We start from the raw sequence: 16,401 nt of genomic DNA, 5'->3' as shown, positions 1-16,401 counted from the left end.
GAATTCATGCACAAGTGGGGTCCCTCAGCCTGGCCTGCAGGATCAAGCCAAAACCAGCTCTCTGACATTCCCCAAGGGGTCCTGGATTGTGAGAGGGCACAGGCCAGGTCAAGGGACCCCACTGGTGCATGATCGGGGCTGGGGAGGATGCAGGAGGTTGGCCAGTGAGGAGGGACCACAGGAAGGTTCCAGGGCATGTCCAGCCCATCTCACTCAGTCCCAATCAGCTGGACCCCAGCACAAGCTAACCTAATGCTTGGAGCATCTGCCTCCTGGTGGTCAGTGAACATCATAGTGAGCAGTTGAGTGGCCTTAGCATATCATTAGCATATTATGCTTTGATTGGTTGAACGGTTGACTGGGCGACCAGACATTTAGCATATTAGGCTTTTATTATATAGGATATATTATTGTTGGCACTATTACAGATGTTCTACATTTCTTTGGGTTTATTAAACATATATACACACCCAATCATCAAAGGTGCATACAAACTATTCATGAAGTCTTACCTTAAACCTCTACATGTGCTGATGCTAGCTTCAGAAATTTTTGCATTAATAATATGTCCTTGATAATAACAGTCATCCTAAAGAAAAGAGAAAAGGGATTTTATAAAGGAAAGTGTGCATGTTTTTTAGACCATTGCTACATTTAAAATTGAAATTTTGAAATAGGATCTATAATGCTTTAAAGTCATTTTATGCTGAATAACAATCAACTTAAAGATAGTAAAAACATTTTTTAAGTTTTTTATGGTTGAAATCTTTAATATGTAGTTAATGATCCCAAATGCTTACAGATTGCTAGCTAAATGTTGGTGTAAATGTTTGTGCTGCAGATAAAGGAAAACAGGTTGAATACAGCCTGGAAGCAACAAACAGATGTATGTTTAAAACCTGAGCTCCTAAAACATTAGACATTTATTCCTCTCTTTGACTAATCAGTCAACCACTCATTACTTTTTTAACAAGTATGAGTTTTTTCCAATGAATGTGTTATTTCTTGATTTATCTAAAGAGTTTCACCAGACTAATTGGATTAGTACAGCACTCTCGGCCTCCATCAGCAAAATGCACAACACTCACCCTTTTTCTTGTGTCTGTGCTCCCATCAAGTAGACCTTTCTATTTTTGGAAAGATGAAATATTGGCCTATGTAAACCCCTGTGCTACTGCATAATTTTATAATTCTAACATTGAGGAAATAGTCTGGACTTTGAGAGTCTAGATGATTTAGTGATCATATGTAATTTTCTACTCTTCTAATGAAAATAAGAAGCTCCTTCTGTCCACTTTCCTATAGGGAGCCCTTGAAGGCTGGAAAGGGTTACCATGTTTGTAAAGGAATGACTGTTTTTGTCAAGCTCTCCAAATGATGGAGGATCAATCAAGAAATTACTACTAGCCTGGCTGGTGTGGCTCAATGGTTGAGCATCGACCCAGGAACTTGGAGATCTCAGTTTGCCCCCTCCCCCCAGCCCTGCCGCTGGCAGGGCACATGCCAGGGTTGCAGGCTGGATCCCCAGAAGGGGGTGGGGTAGGAGGCAGCTGATCGATGATGTTTCTCTCTCATTGATGTTTCTCTCTCTTTATCCCTCTCTCTTCCTCTCTCTCTAGCAATCAATTTTAAAAATATATTTAAAAAAGAAAGAAAGTACTATTAAATAAAGCACTGATGCTATACATGCTGCTTCCCTTTCACTACTTGTTTGGCCATGACTGCATTTGGATGTGTGGGTCATACCCCAATTAACAATAAATCTAGGATACTCCATCTTACCCTGATCTGTGGGCTGGAGGTGACCTCCTTTCCTGTGGAATTATAATGTGTTTCCGTGTAGCCTGGTGCCAGGAGATCCCTGGAGACAAAGAAAAAAGTCATAGTTACTCATGCTGATTACAAAGTTCAGTGATCAAAGTGAGAGCTTTCCCTGGCTGTGCAGTGAAGTTCTAATTCCTGAGGACCTCGTCCTAACCCCTTACAAGTTCAGGCAGTCATGAGTAGTAGGGAACAATATCTGCTTTGTTGTCTGACTTTGCTTACTGGCCTGAAGAAAGACTTGAGGAAGAAATGAAACTGAGGGGAAAGTTGGTAAAAAGTGGCTGAAAAGAGTGCTGTTCCTCGCCAGTTTAAGGTAACTTCATTTCCCCTAGCCCTTCAGTCACCAGTGACTGTTCAAGTTTATTAAAAATTCCCTTGCATTTGGCAGTTAGGGTCCTCCCAGCATTTCTGCCGAGCCTTCTTAAAATTCTTTCAATTACTCTCTAGAAAATAGGAGCCTGACTATATTTTTAAAAGAGGTAGGGCAAAGAGAAAAGGAAGTAATAACTGTGTATTAAGTGCTATCTCTGTACTGGCCACTGGGTTAGACTTGTTACATGAGTCATTTAATATAATCTTTTCAACAATCCTACAAAATAAATATCATTCTCTATTGTTTGGATGAGATTAAATAGTTCAAGTGGCATAGAATCATGTTTAGGTCTGCCTTAATCCCAAGCCTGTATTCCTTCCATTACAGTACACTATTTCCAAACTCCAGACAGTTGTGATTTTTTTTTTTTTTGCAAAAGGTGATATTCTATTTGTCTATCTTGCTGTCCTATATAGAATAATTGAGGAATTGAAATAAATTGAAAGCACACATTAGGAAATTGCTTTTGAAACAGTGTATCTATAGGGTAATCAGGATTTGGGTAAGAGCTTAGGCAGTGAAACTTGAAAAGAAACGTTGAATTTGATGAACTGGATGGAGAGGTACGAGCCTAATGTAACATATGAGAGAAATGGATGGGTTAGTGGGCAGCTGAGTAGAAAGGGCATTGGTGTTGAAATCAGGGGAGTCCAAGTCTGGTTTTACCATTGACTGGGTTCTTTGGCCCTAGAGTTTATTTAACTTTTATATGTCTTATTTTTTTTTACCAGTGAAAATGGTTGCAAATTGCTTTAAAATTTAATCTTTCAGTGTTAGAATAATAAAATGAAATAGTGTAGGGGAAGAGTTAAAAATCTATAATGATTTCATTGAATTTGATAAAATGTATGTCTGTTTGCACCTCATTTAGTTTGTCTTATTCCTAGAACTATCAAAATACTAGTAAACGGTTGTTTTACCCAATATGTTTCTACTACTTCAGTAGGAACAAATATTCATTGAACCTCTTGGGCCAGTAGAGAGCAAAAGCTGATTAGCCAGAGTTTATGTGAGACATAAGTAATAACAGACTCAATTAGCATACTTCCCACATGCTCATTAGCTATTGGTGAGGATTATATCAGAAGTAAAGACACTTACTTGGATTTTTTCAAATAAAGCACTGCCATTTTCCCATTAACTGTCATTTTATACTTCAATTCAGTTTCATATTTTTCCTGCAAAAATGTAAAAACATTTGCTGGCAATTAAAAGACACACACAAATATTTATTTTGCTAGGTCTATCTAGTTTTGCTAGGTTTAATCATTAGCAAGCAATGCCTGCTTTTCCTTAACATTAGTGTGTATAATGCCAAATATCTGCTTCTGCCTCTCTTAAATCTAACAACTTTGCCAACTATATAGATAAATTATGTGAGACCTTTATATACATCCATCTTTTCCTCCATCCATCCATTCATTTACCCATTCATGCATTTTACAAATGTTATTTGAGTGCTGGTTATTTACAAGATATGGCTTGGTCCTCGAAATTCAACTCTAAGCAATAAAAATTGGTACTTGCTGTCAGAAAGCTTATAATCTTGTAGAAAAACAGACAATAACTGTGAGTTATGTTGTATGATAAATGATATAAATATGGAGGCAATGTGGGATGTCTAACATCTTAAAGAAAGGGAAGGTTTTCCTGAGGAAGTAATGCATGAGCTGAGATATGAATTAGCCAGCTGAAGCACGGTAGGGAAGTTATTTGAGAAGGATTAGTTTGCGCACAGACCCAAAAACTTTAAAGATCTCACTGATGATTTCTAGTGTGAGATCTTCTTAAGGCTAAGCAGAGGTCAGAATATGAGCAAAACCAACAAGAATATGCACCCTGGGGCAGGAAGAAGCCATCAGGAAGAAAACAGTCTCAGGTATTCAGAGAGAAAAAAATATCACCTCAAGTAAACCATGTGGATTAGGAGAACTGTCTTAAGTTTCAATTTATGTCTAAGGGAAGAACTATAGAGGACTATATAGGATACTTTAAAGATCGCACTCGGTATGGAGTTTTGGTTTTATTGTATAAAACTAGGTTACTAGTCATGGTTACACACAACACCTAAAAATTCACTGGAAAGTGCCAAGACATTGCTATTAAAGAGATCTAAAAATGGTGACAACATGTGATTGAGAACCACTTATGATGGACTGAGTGCTCTTCTCTCTGCTGTTGCACCTAAGCCAACTTTTCTTCTCCCTTCCCTCTCCTGGCCACAACAGTACCAGAGCTCATCGAGGGACAATAGTGAATTAGACCCATAGGTCAGGGCTATCATGCAGAGATTTACCATCTCCAAGGTCGGCATTTTGGCCCATGTTTCCTTTCAATTATCAATTATTGGTGTCTTCCCTGGGGTCAAAAGTGCATGACTATAAATATCCTATACTGTGGGCCTAAAGGTGGGGAGGCTGCTGTAATTTAGTTCATTTTCATAAATAACAGGAGGTGGGAAAAATCCTGAGGATAAAAAATAAAATCCATGGGGAATTGCTCTAACCACTGGTTAGAAAGGCCATCTGTATATATAAAACCCTGATATGCAAACAGAACCAACGGTGAAACAACCGAACAACTGGTGGCTATGACGTGCGCTGGTCACCAGGGGGTGTGTGCGGAACATGGCGGGCACTGGCTGGGGCGGGATGGTGGAGCAGGTGAGCTGGAGGGCCAGACCAAGGCGGGGTACTGGTCGCTGTCATTGGGGCCAGCCTCTGGTGGTTACTAAAAATTATTTGCTCCCATGCGCCATGGTCCTGCCGGGCACTCGCACCTGCTGCCAGTGCCTGGTGCCAATCCTGATTGCTCGGCGCTGTCAGTGGGTGCGAGGGGCAGCTGCCAGCTCTGATCGCCCTTAAGAGCTTCTCCACCTCCCCTTGCTCCTTAGGGGCAATAGGGGCCGGCAGCCGCCTCTCGCACCCGCTGCCGGCTCCAGAGCCACTGCTCGCACATGCAGCTGGTGCTGGAGCCACCACCTGCACCGGCTGCTGGTGCCTGGCACCAGTCCTGATCATTTGTCACCATCAGCGGGTTCAAACAGTGGCTGCCAGCCCCAATTGCCCCTGAGGGCTTCTCCACCTCCCCCTGCAGGACCCGCTCACACCCGCGGCTGGTGCCAGCCCAATCGCTCTGCTCCATCAGTGGTTGTGAGCAGGGCCAGTGCTGCCATCAGTGAATGGGAACAGTGGCAGTGGGAGAGGGGCTGCCGGAAGACAGGAGACTGTGGGCTGTGGTGGGAAGGGCCCGGCAGGGGCATGAAGGATGGGCTGAGACCCACCCCTATGCCCACCCCATGCTAGCTGCCCACAGTTCCTTTCAAGGTGCATGAATTTGTGCACTGGACCCCTAGTATAGAATAAAAATATTAGGAGGAAACAAGATATGAGCTTCTAATCAGAAGAGCCTTCCAGATATCTGCTTCTATTAGCAATGGAATTTTAGTGGAGCTTTACCTAAAACATTATTTAGAGGCTGTTTTAGAAAATAATCATTGCTTTTGGAATGGGAGTTTTAGCTGACACTAGCATATAGATTTTGGATGAAAGGCAACAGCAGGGAAGAAAACCAGAGTCTGTATGAAAGAGAGTGCACTGGGCGAGGTTATAACTGTACTTCTCAAGTACAAGTCCATAGGGAAGAGCAATGCCTGCTAATAGGAAATGTGCCCAATTTTTGTTCTATCTGGGTTCAAAACTAAGGGTTAGGAGAGGGGAAATGCACCTTGCTTTGGAGAGAATCCACTAGAAGGAAATGATGTGAAGTCTATTGAATAAGTTTAGTTGGTCATAGATGTGTGTGTGTGTGTGTGTGTGTGTGTGTAAATTTTCTCCAGAAAAAATGCCATGGCTAAGGGTTAGAGTGTGTACTAAGAGGGCCATAGTCATGGATGATCCAAAATATGAGCAGATGTGTAGATCTATGAGATCAAGATGATGCCCATGGGCACACATGACCTCGCAAAAGAAACCCTACAGGTTCCAGGGAAGATCTTAATTCACGCCTTGCCACAACATACAGAAAATCTGAGACTTCTACAAACCCTGGTGGACCTAGCTAAGGTCTAAAATTGTTCCTAATAAGAGGAAGCATTATGCTGCCAGATATTTTATTTTATGGCATGAGCCAAAAGAAAGTCAATTTTGGCCTCTAGGAAGTGTGTGAGCTGAAGGCTGAATTCTAGGAAGAATAGTGACCACCTTTTGAATGTAAGTTCCCAACATCAGGGACTTTGGTTAAGTATCTGTTGAGCAAATGTTTATGCAGCTGTTTGGGCAATGTACTCCAGTTATATTCCTTTATTCATTTGTCCATCTGTCTACTTATTCACTTGTTCATTTATTCAAATACTTATTTAGTTTCCCTATGCTGTGTATATAAAATACAATAATGAATCTAATCTATAATCATGAATAAAATGTTCAAGGTTCTATCCTGATGTTCAGTGGCCCCTCCAGAAAGTTTTCAAAGGATTATTTTATTCCAACTCAAATTGTAAGTTATATAGTCAGTCACGATAAACTTAGAAAAATGGAGCCAAGCTTCAGGCGCAGCTGACAGGTAACACTGGTGCTTGAGTCTCTGGTTCAGTAGAGGACAGAGCTTTATAAGTACATGAGACATGGTTAATCTAGCCTGAGACCTAGGGGGCATCAATGGGATGCAGAGATCCTCTTGGTCACATACATTATGAATTCTGGATGTTTCAAGTAATTGCTCATCAGTTCTTTGCACAAGAAAGACCAATAGTTTCAATACAGAATCCACAAGAATAACCTCCAAGACCTTGGCTTATATCGATGGCAGTATTTTTATTAGTCATAATCTGTACTTGAGCAAAAAGGGAATATTCTATGTTAGGGAAAAGAATGTGCCTGCATGGCAGATAGGATGCCACTAGCTTTTCTAGACATGTTTAGTAGACAAGTGTGATATGGCAGAAATCAGCAACCCTGACAGGGCAGGATTGAAATATCAGGCACGCAGCAGCCTGGGGTCTTATATTTTAGAGGGACAAGGGGGACAAGGACTGGAATGCCAGAGAGACATCTCTGGTATGTTTCTAGATGTTCACAGGGAGATGACAAAAGCCACATATATGATTGCCAGATAAAATACAGGACACCAACCAGTGAAATAAGGATGCCAGATAAACAGTGAATGACGTTTCAATATCAGAATGCCCCATATAATGGAGAATATTTTATAGTAAAAAAGCACTAATGGTTTATCTGACATTCACGTTTAAGTGGATATTCTGTATTTTTATTTACTAAATCTACAGGACAGGGAAGAGGGACAGACACATGCCAAAGATATAGAAAACACTTTTCTTGTTGACCTGGGCAGTTTCAAACCAGAAAACAAATACATACACTCTCATAGAAACACACACACTACACCCATCACCATTAAAATAAGATAGACAGAAAAAAAAATCCAGAGCCAAATGGTATAACATTGACCATGACTAAAGCATGACTTAAGAAAAGGCGTCTATCTATCACAAAGAATGTAAGATGGCCTGGCCAGAGAGGCTTAGTTGGTTGAGCATAGTTCCATGCATCGAAAGGTTACTGGTTCAATTCCAGGTCAGCATAAGGAATTGAATGGGTTCGAATACCTGGCCGGGGGATCCTTCTCCCTCTCCCTCTCCCTCTCCCTCTCCCTCTCCCTCTCCCTCTCCCTCTCCCTCTCCCTCTCCCTCTCCCATAATCTCAGGTGAGGATTTAAAATTTTAATTTAAAAACTTTAATTCAAGCCATAACTGGTTTGGCTCAGTGGATAAAGCGTCAGCCTGCGGACTGAAAGGTCCCAGGTTCGATTCCGGTCAAGGGCATGTACCTTGGTTGTGGGCACATCCCCAGTAGGAGATGTGCAGGAGGCAAATGATCGATGTTTCTCTCTCATCGATGTTTCTAACTCTCTATCTCTCTCCCTTCCTCTCTGTAAAAAAAAAAAAAAAAAAAATCAATGAAATATATATTTTTTAAAAAAACTTTAATTCAAGAACTCCATAAGAAAGGGCATATAAGCTATGCACGCATATTTTTAAGAAAGGCCTCCAGGATACCCAGGGCGACTAAAAAGGAAGTTATGCTGAGAAGCTGGAAGATAACAAAATGGCTTAATAAGCCATAGCATTAAATATAAAATACCTTAAAAGTTGGTCATATGAAGTAGAATATGATAGGTTACATAGGATAGCATCAGAGCAAAACTTGAACAGGGAGTTAATTATTGCATCCTGCTTTGATTTTTGTATAATTACCTCAAAATAGCCGTATGAGATAAGCACTTATGTTGTTGTCATCTCACTTTTCACACAAAGAATTTGAAGTTCCTGTGTGCCTAAACTTACACAGGGAAGATTAAGCTAAAGCTTAAGCTAAAGCTAAGACATGAGCACAAACAGGCCCTCTGAATTCAGAGCCTTTGCACTTTCCCTAAGGATCAGGAAACCATAGTTTCATACTGCCAGTTAACAGAACAGCTGACTAGATAAATATGTACTTGCAGTAAATATCAAGTGCATTGCATTCATCTACTCAATCATTTAACAAATTGGTTAACATCTAGTATGTGCCAATAACTACTTTATGGTTTTTCATTAAGATAGATTATTCGGAAGCTTACATTTATTTTTATAGTTATGAGGAACTCGCTATATAACTGTGATGAAAAACACTGGACATGTACTCAAATTGTTCTCCAAATATTCAGTGAAGAAAGGTATCTGGCATTATCCAGGTGGTGGTGGTGGGGGGGGGAATATGAACTTCCATCTCACAATAGAGGATGCAAGTTATTATTTATGTCTCATATATATGGGCTTTCCTGATGCCCCACAAAAGAGTTCCAGATGTAGGGAATTAGAAAATTATTGTTGAATGAATCATTATGTTGTAGCTTTCCTCTTTTGACTGAGAATGTGTCATTCCATTAATTAGTAAGAATTATACAGACTTTAATAGCTGCCTTTTTAGAAAGGACAGAGGTAAATGTCATGTTTAATTACAGTAATTAATCTTGGTATGCATATATGCATGCATTTATCCACAATACTTTATTTTCTACATCAGTTTTAAAGTTCATGATTTTGTTTATATGTGTGTGTATAAATAGAGAGATAATAAATTGTATCAAATTTTTTTGTGAGTACACAGAATAAATTATATATGACCATAAGAATGTTAAATTTTCCTCTCTCTGTAACCTTGGACAGTTTAATTTAACCATCAGAACTTTAATATGAAAAATAAGGTAGAATATTACATTATTTTAAAGATTAATAAGTATAACAGGTCAAAAAATCAAATACAAATGTGTACATATGTGTATATGTATTTCTATATTAAATATAATTATATATTTCTATGTACACCATGTGCATTTATATATTGTATGTATGTGTATTTTGTATACATATATATATATATATAAATTCAAGATTTTTTTGTCTCTGTTAAATCAAAAGCTGTACCTGTTGATGTGGCTTCTTGACCTCTCGTTTATACAGTGGATGAAGTCTTCTGGGGTAAACCACTTCATACTTCTTTACTCCATGGAGTTCTCTTATAGCATTTACTGAAAAAAAGATAAGAGAAGGTTTAACTAATCAGAACTAATAGACTGGTCTGAAATGGTCATCTTTAATGCATTTCTGTGAATGGTGTCCCCCACCGAGACTTTGAGTTATGTCAGAGAGTTATTAAAGTGCAAACACCAAAAGAGATCCACAAAATCAGAGACTCACTCTTCCTTTCAAATCTTTACTTTAACTTATCCCTTCAAATATTTCCCCACTGAGAATATTTTTTTTAAGTTTTTCCACTACTCTTTGCTATCTTGGATCCCCACAGAGGAATAGAGCAAACAGTATAGAGTCTATACTATAGACAAAAGTTAGTCAATGAAGGCAGAAGCCAAATGAACCCTGTAAGAAGATAAATCAGTGTCAGAATGGTAGAATTGAAGCACTCTCAAAACTACAGTGTTAGAAAAATGAAATAACTAATGGGTGTCATTTCAGATTCTAAGATATTTTCCTTGGATTTCCCAAAAGCAATGCTTTACACTATTGAAAGAAACAAAGTCAGTAAGAGACTCCAATACCAGCGCCATGGAATGGGCAGGCTCTTTGCAGCACAGACACACCTTCATTTTTGCATACAACACATGAAAAAATATTTTTAAAAAATTAGAGACACAGACAGAACACTATTACTGGCCTGAAAGGAAATGTCTGAGCCTGCTGTTACCTTAAAAGAGAATTGAAAAGTTATCTCATTTAACCTCCTTTCTGCATCTTGAAATCTCATCTCAACATTGAATCTAGAACAGCTGTGGGCAAACTACGGCCCACAGGCCGGATCCGGCCTGTTTGAAATGAATAAAACTAAAAAAAAAAAAGACCGTACCCTTTTATGTAATGATGTTTACTTTGAATTTATATTAGTTCACACAAACACTCCATCCATGCTTTTGTTCCGGCCCTCCGGTCCAGTTTAAGAACCCATTGTGGCCCTCAAGTCAAAAAGTTTGCCCACCCCTGATCCAGAAGTTATTTTTGAGAGATATTCAGTTTTATCAAAGCTAACACTGGAATTTCTATTTTCTTTTATTTTTCTACTAGAGGCCCGATACACAAAATTTGTGCAAGGGGCTCGGCCCTCACAGCCACAGTGGCTTGCCTCGGCCTTCACAGCCCCGGCTTTGTCCAGAAGATCGTCCCGAAGGATATCCAGAAGGTCGTTCGGCTGGCCAGTCTAATTAGCATATTACACTTTTATTATTGCAGATTTACCCACATGGTCCTGTCCCTGTTCTGTGCAGAGTGGAGCCTAAGAAAATGTCAGCAGATCTGCTCTCTGGCCACTGAAGAGGCTGCAGGTCCACACGGAATGTTGATGCAGTAGGAACCAGGGCCCAACCCGGCGATGGACTGACACCAGGACTAGGAAGACTTTAGTTGTCTGTGTAGAGTCGGAGGCTCTCTAAAGGTAACCCTAGCTCACTACACTACTCAAACCTGTGTCCTATGATAATACAAATGTATGTTACCCTGATTGTCTTTTAACAAATAGAACTGAGGATTTTTGTTAGTCACCTTGAATGACTGTACACTTATCCCAATATGTTCCAAGAATAAAGATTTATTTTAAAAACATTTCTTTAAAAACTAAAGCATAAATTTTTAAAATTCCTGGTGATGTCAATTTTCTTTTATTATTTTAGGATGTCTTTATTTCATTTGATCACTCAGGAGCCATGTACATCTAACTTTAAAAGATAGAAAAAGTGATAAAATTATCTGCAAATTCGTTGTGTCAAAAATGAGGTGTTCACATGATGAAACAGTTTTTTATTCAGTGGCCTGAGATTTACTCTTAGCAAGATTTCAAAGGCACTTAAAGACGTGGCATCAATAATAGAATGCCTTAACTTTGGGTTTAGTTTGGTTTTTTAATTATTTGAAAAGAGAGGATAGGTTAAGTGATTTCTGGCCAGTTCAAGTAGTCTACAATTTCATGCAAATACATACAGAATCCCCTATAATCTCTTCAAAGAGGCAATGCTCATTTGAATAAACTTCTAATCAGTTGATAAAATAAGTCTGGCCACAGAGTCACACTTACAGAACCACGTCTGAGGTTCTCTCAGTTACTTCTTGCTGTTACACAGATAATCACTGGCCCTCTTTTATTTCTATCTAATTAATTTTGGGTAAAAAAAAACCCACATTGGTTATAAACGGTTTTCATAACAGAAGTCCAAAAACCTGAAGAAATATTTAATCAATCATTGTCTTTTCATTAAGTGAATATTTTGGTAATTATCACACTTATTTCAAAGTAGTATGATGTTAAGAGGTAAGAAAATTACTCCTGCCAGAAAGTAACTAATGGTATCGGCACAATTCTCCACAGCCCCCTGTAACTCTGATACCAAACAAACATACCAAGAGGCATGCATGCTGGCGGGTGGCTTGTGTCCAATCAGTGCAGTTAGACCCATTAATACAGAGCTCTTGAAGCCATATATTCACCAATGTTGCAAACAGAGTAACTTTTTCTAGAACGCTATATGAAAAATCATTTTCATCCATAATACACATCATTTTGACAGGAAATATTATCCAAGCTGCCCTCGGGTCATAAAATAATACCTACCCAAATAATTCTTTCCATAAATGCATAAAGTAATACACATGCACATTCTCCGTTCAAAAGTGGTGAGTAAGGAACAGGTTGATCTGACCAACACAAGTTTTCTTTGATACTCACTGCTTAGTATCTAATCAGTATGCTTCTAATTAGTATCTAAATTCTAGAGTTTGGTGAAATTCAAAATTACCAGTTGATTCAAATATGGAGTTGAAATATGTAAAATAGTGGAGAAATTTACTTTCAACTATGTTTTTGACGGCAGATCACTTTCCAATGGCAAGCAAAATAAATCAATAAATAAACCAGAATGTATTTAAAGGTCTCCGGCAACCTCTCACTTTCTTCAGTTTGAAATGAATGATTTCTAGCTCTTTCCAAACTCTTGCAACATCATACATTCTCTTAAAAAGCAGATAGAATTTCCCTTAATGGCATTTGATTTTCTGAAACCCAGTAGGCCCTGGGATGAGTGTGACTTGAGATGTAATGAATGACCCAGCAGCTAGGAGATGCAGCAGACCTTCATATTTTATGGCTCGTTCATCATAAGGTGATAGAGATAGTTAAGCCTCCTCTCAGCAGAATTACACAGGCTTGTTATTTTGAAGCCTGTGGAACAAACACAACTAACTGCCATCCAGGGATTACACAAATTTGAGCTGTAACACAGTATGTTTCTACTCACTCATTGGAATACTTGCTTTCTCTTTCCCACAGGACTCACGTGCGAGATTAATTTTGACTAGCAAAACTAGATCAACAAAAAGAAATCTCTTAGTTTGGTTTAGATTCAATAATTCTTTTAGGTTAAAAAGTTAAAAATTAATTCTGTTGACAAGATTAATGTAATAGACATTGGTCTGGATTGCTATTTATATTTTAATATGTTTTGGGCCACTTTGGATTTTAGCACATTTGTACATAATGACATTTTCATATGTATTCAAAACTGCTTAAAGCATTGTCTTCCCAGATTGAGCACATGACATGAAGTCCTGATCAGGGTTCATGCCTGACACTGACTGAAGTTCGGGGTTCTCTGAACCCCCTCAACCCATCTGGTAATTTTAAACTTCATGTAGGAAAAGTGAGCACAGACACTGAGGAAAACAAAAAAACATCTTAATTAAGTCTATCATTTGGCTATTAAGATGAAATTATATGTACTCTTTAGGGTCTTCTGGTCACCTTATGAAGACAAGAAAGAATTTCTAATTGGAAACAAAATAATTTCAGAAGTACTGATCCCCCTGGGTAATCTGCTGGAATATAGTAAAGACCATTTTCCTTTGTCAATGCATTTAGTTCTTCACTCCCAAGCACCTGGAACATTCTTTTAAATATTTGTGTGTGGGGGTTTTTCCTGTGATGCAATTCTATAAGTTGTTTTTCTCAGGAAATTACTAAGCTCATTACAAACAGTTGGCCTGATTTTACCCCCTTCTTTTATTTCATTATATGAGAACTAGATAAATGTCAGCGTCTGAGCAACACCTATTTATTCTGTGGATGATGTGAACAAAGAAACAAAATAAAAGAAGAGATAGGGAAATAAAACTGCTTTACTTCTTGCATTCTGGCTGGGAAATCAACTTATTGGAAAAAATATCAGAGTATTTCACTATGGGGGAGACAGTCTTGAAAATACAAGAGGGCAGGTAATACAAGTGGGGCAGATTTCTGTTCCCGATGGAAAACGAGGTGGGCAGCTTTCTGTCTGTCTCCTCATTCTCACAAGAACCTCTGTCTTCACCACCAAGTACTCAGAGATGCCACACTTTTAAGCATGACTTCTAAGGGAATTGCATCTCTGGGGGCCATGTAGTGAATGCAGACACAGGGGGAGCAGAGTCAGTTTGTACACCCAACTTCCCTGAAAAGACTGAAATATGGCTAACCTCCAGTGTTAGTGATGTGATTCTGTTTATGGATACAGCTTGATCTTTCTGCTGTGGGAAAAAGCTAGTACCCAAGCAATTCTTATGTTTCACCCAAACAAAGGCTTCCAAAGAGTTTGTAGTGATAGTATTTTTGGAGACTGTAGGGAAAGAATATTTTTATTAAGTTTGACTCAAAAAGTAGAAATTTTAAGCCAATAACTTAAATGCCTAGCGTAGTTCTATATTTAAAGATATGAAGTAAAACTTTCAAAAATCTGGAAAACAAATCAGAAACCAGGGGGAAATGAAAAATCACTTTTAGTGACAAAGTACAGAGTGAGTTCAAGGGGAAGAGGACCACTTCTCCCCAATCCTGTACTTCTGGTTGATAATTTGTTCCCATTCCTGGATCCCAGTAAGCATGCCAATAACCAAGAGAAGACTGACCAAGGAAGGATTCCCAGGTACTAAAGCTAATGTGCTTCCCTAAGCTCTAGAAACATAAATAAGCTAAGGAAATGTGCTAGCCAATCTAATTTAACCAAAATCTAACAGAAGAATGTATGAGCAATGGACAGAGATAGTAGACATTATGTGTTACTAGGAGGTAGAATTCCTCTACTTTTAAGTTTATAAATGCTTGATATACCAGCAAAATAGAAGTAAGTGATCAAGTTCGGTTTAGCAACAGCATTATTTTGATCAAGTAATATAACACTGCTTTATAAAATGAAATTGGTCAAGTATTTATTTCTAATTAATCATATTTATTATCACCATAAATGAAAGAACTAAAAATGCGAGCTCAAAAGGAACAGGACAAGCCAACTCGTCCCAATAATAATAGAAAATACTTTCCAAAGCCTCTGCAAAGCCGTGGGCACTGCTCTAAAAAGGACAAGGTGGGTTTTGATGAATTTCACCTTTTGACTTGAAGATCATATTCATTATTTTAATTATGCTGAATGAAATCTTCCATTTGATGCCCATGTTCTCAGAACATATATGTCAATATTGATTAAGGACACCTCTTTGCCTCTCATTTACATTGAGTTTTTACATCAGTCACCTGCCTTCTCCAAAAATAGATTAAAATCTGCCCAACTAGTCAGTAAAATTTATTAAACAAATACATCTGGAGAAGATAAAAAGCAAGCAGCTCACTGATGTATTTAAAATAACCTAAAAAAAGGTAAACACCTACCTGGAACTGAAAAAAGCAAGAACGTGGCCACCAGAAGCAGCCCTGGCAACATCCTGGCCGACCCCTGGCCTGTGGTGTCTGACCGAGCAGAAGTGCCTGCTGGGTCTTTCACTGCCACCTCTCAAGTGAAACCGAGTGAGACTCCCAGGCTCATTCCCCTCGCTGCTTCAGGAAGTATTTACTGAAGGTGTTGCACAACCTTGAAGCTGTGGTCCCGCAACAATGGCACAAGCAGGCGGAAGTTCTGACTGGCTCCCAGTTCTAAGATTACTTTGTCATGAGCTATGGCTTAGCTTTTCTTCTCCCCAGTATCCCCACTCAAAAGTAGTGTGTTTCCAATATATTACCACCGCCCAATAAGCCACCATGAGGTAAGAACTTAGATGTGTCTTGATAAATGTGTGTATTTATTATGATATGGATGTAGGTAAGGTCATTCCTGCTTTGAACCTGTGTTCCAGTTGAGTAATCCCTCTAATTTCTGAGATATTAGGAAAGCCCCTTCCCTTTAATACATGCCTCATACCACCTAAATCTTGGGACCATTGGATACAGGATCTTCATTTTATGTTTTTACTTAATTATATGTTTCTAAACTGCCATGCTCTCACAATTGCATCTGGAATGGGCAGAGAGGTGCCACTCCTTCAATCCAGAGAGAGCTGTAGAGTCACTGAGAGCTGAGACACTGCCCTCTTTGCTTTCCTGTACCTAGGAATGTAGTACACAGAGTTGGCACAGATTCAATGCTTCCAGTGTGCTAAAAAGTATTTGTCATGGAGTTTAAGAAACTCAGGTTTAAACATGGTTGAACACTTTCTGTCTTTCTGCCCGATTCACCACGTATACATATTGAAATCTTATCTGATCAAATCTCTACCACTACTTTGGGTAATAGAACAAACAAAAGCACAAAGAGTTTTGTACCCTCTAAGAGAAGACTTGACA

At 38.9% G+C, this 16,401-nt stretch overlaps 1 protein-coding gene across 6 annotated transcripts in view; it reads right to left on the bottom strand.

Moving 5' to 3' along the window:
* ADAM28 (ADAM metallopeptidase domain 28) overlaps positions 1–15,610 on the bottom strand; it is a 62,642-nt gene extending 47,032 nt beyond the window's left edge. For all 6 annotated transcript variants that reach the window (XR_011471460.1, XM_070414099.1, XM_070414096.1 and 3 more), the window contains exons 1-5: positions 15,454–15,610; positions 9,684–9,787; positions 3,299–3,375; positions 1,783–1,861; positions 513–589 (exon numbers count right to left, since the gene is read on the bottom strand). Coding sequence is in view for 5 of the 6 variants with exons in the window: in XM_070414099.1 (XP_070270200.1) it covers positions 513–589; positions 1,783–1,861; positions 3,299–3,375; positions 9,684–9,787; positions 15,454–15,505 (389 nt within the window). In the remaining variant the exon portion in view is untranslated. The remainder of the gene's footprint in view (positions 1–512; positions 590–1,782; positions 1,862–3,298; positions 3,376–9,683; positions 9,788–15,453) is intronic.
* Between the last annotated feature and the right edge of the window lie 791 nt (positions 15,611–16,401).

The sequence above is a fragment of the Myotis yumanensis genome, unplaced genomic scaffold (genome assembly GCF_028538775.1).
Source record: "Myotis yumanensis isolate MYYU_CA2020_CCGP unplaced genomic scaffold, mMyoYum1.0.hap1 SCAF_5, whole genome shotgun sequence".
NCBI classification, from domain to species: domain Eukaryota; kingdom Metazoa; phylum Chordata; class Mammalia; order Chiroptera; family Vespertilionidae; genus Myotis; species Myotis yumanensis.
Note: the sequence above shows the minus strand (reverse complement) of the source record. Positions and strands in the feature narration are given on the sequence as shown.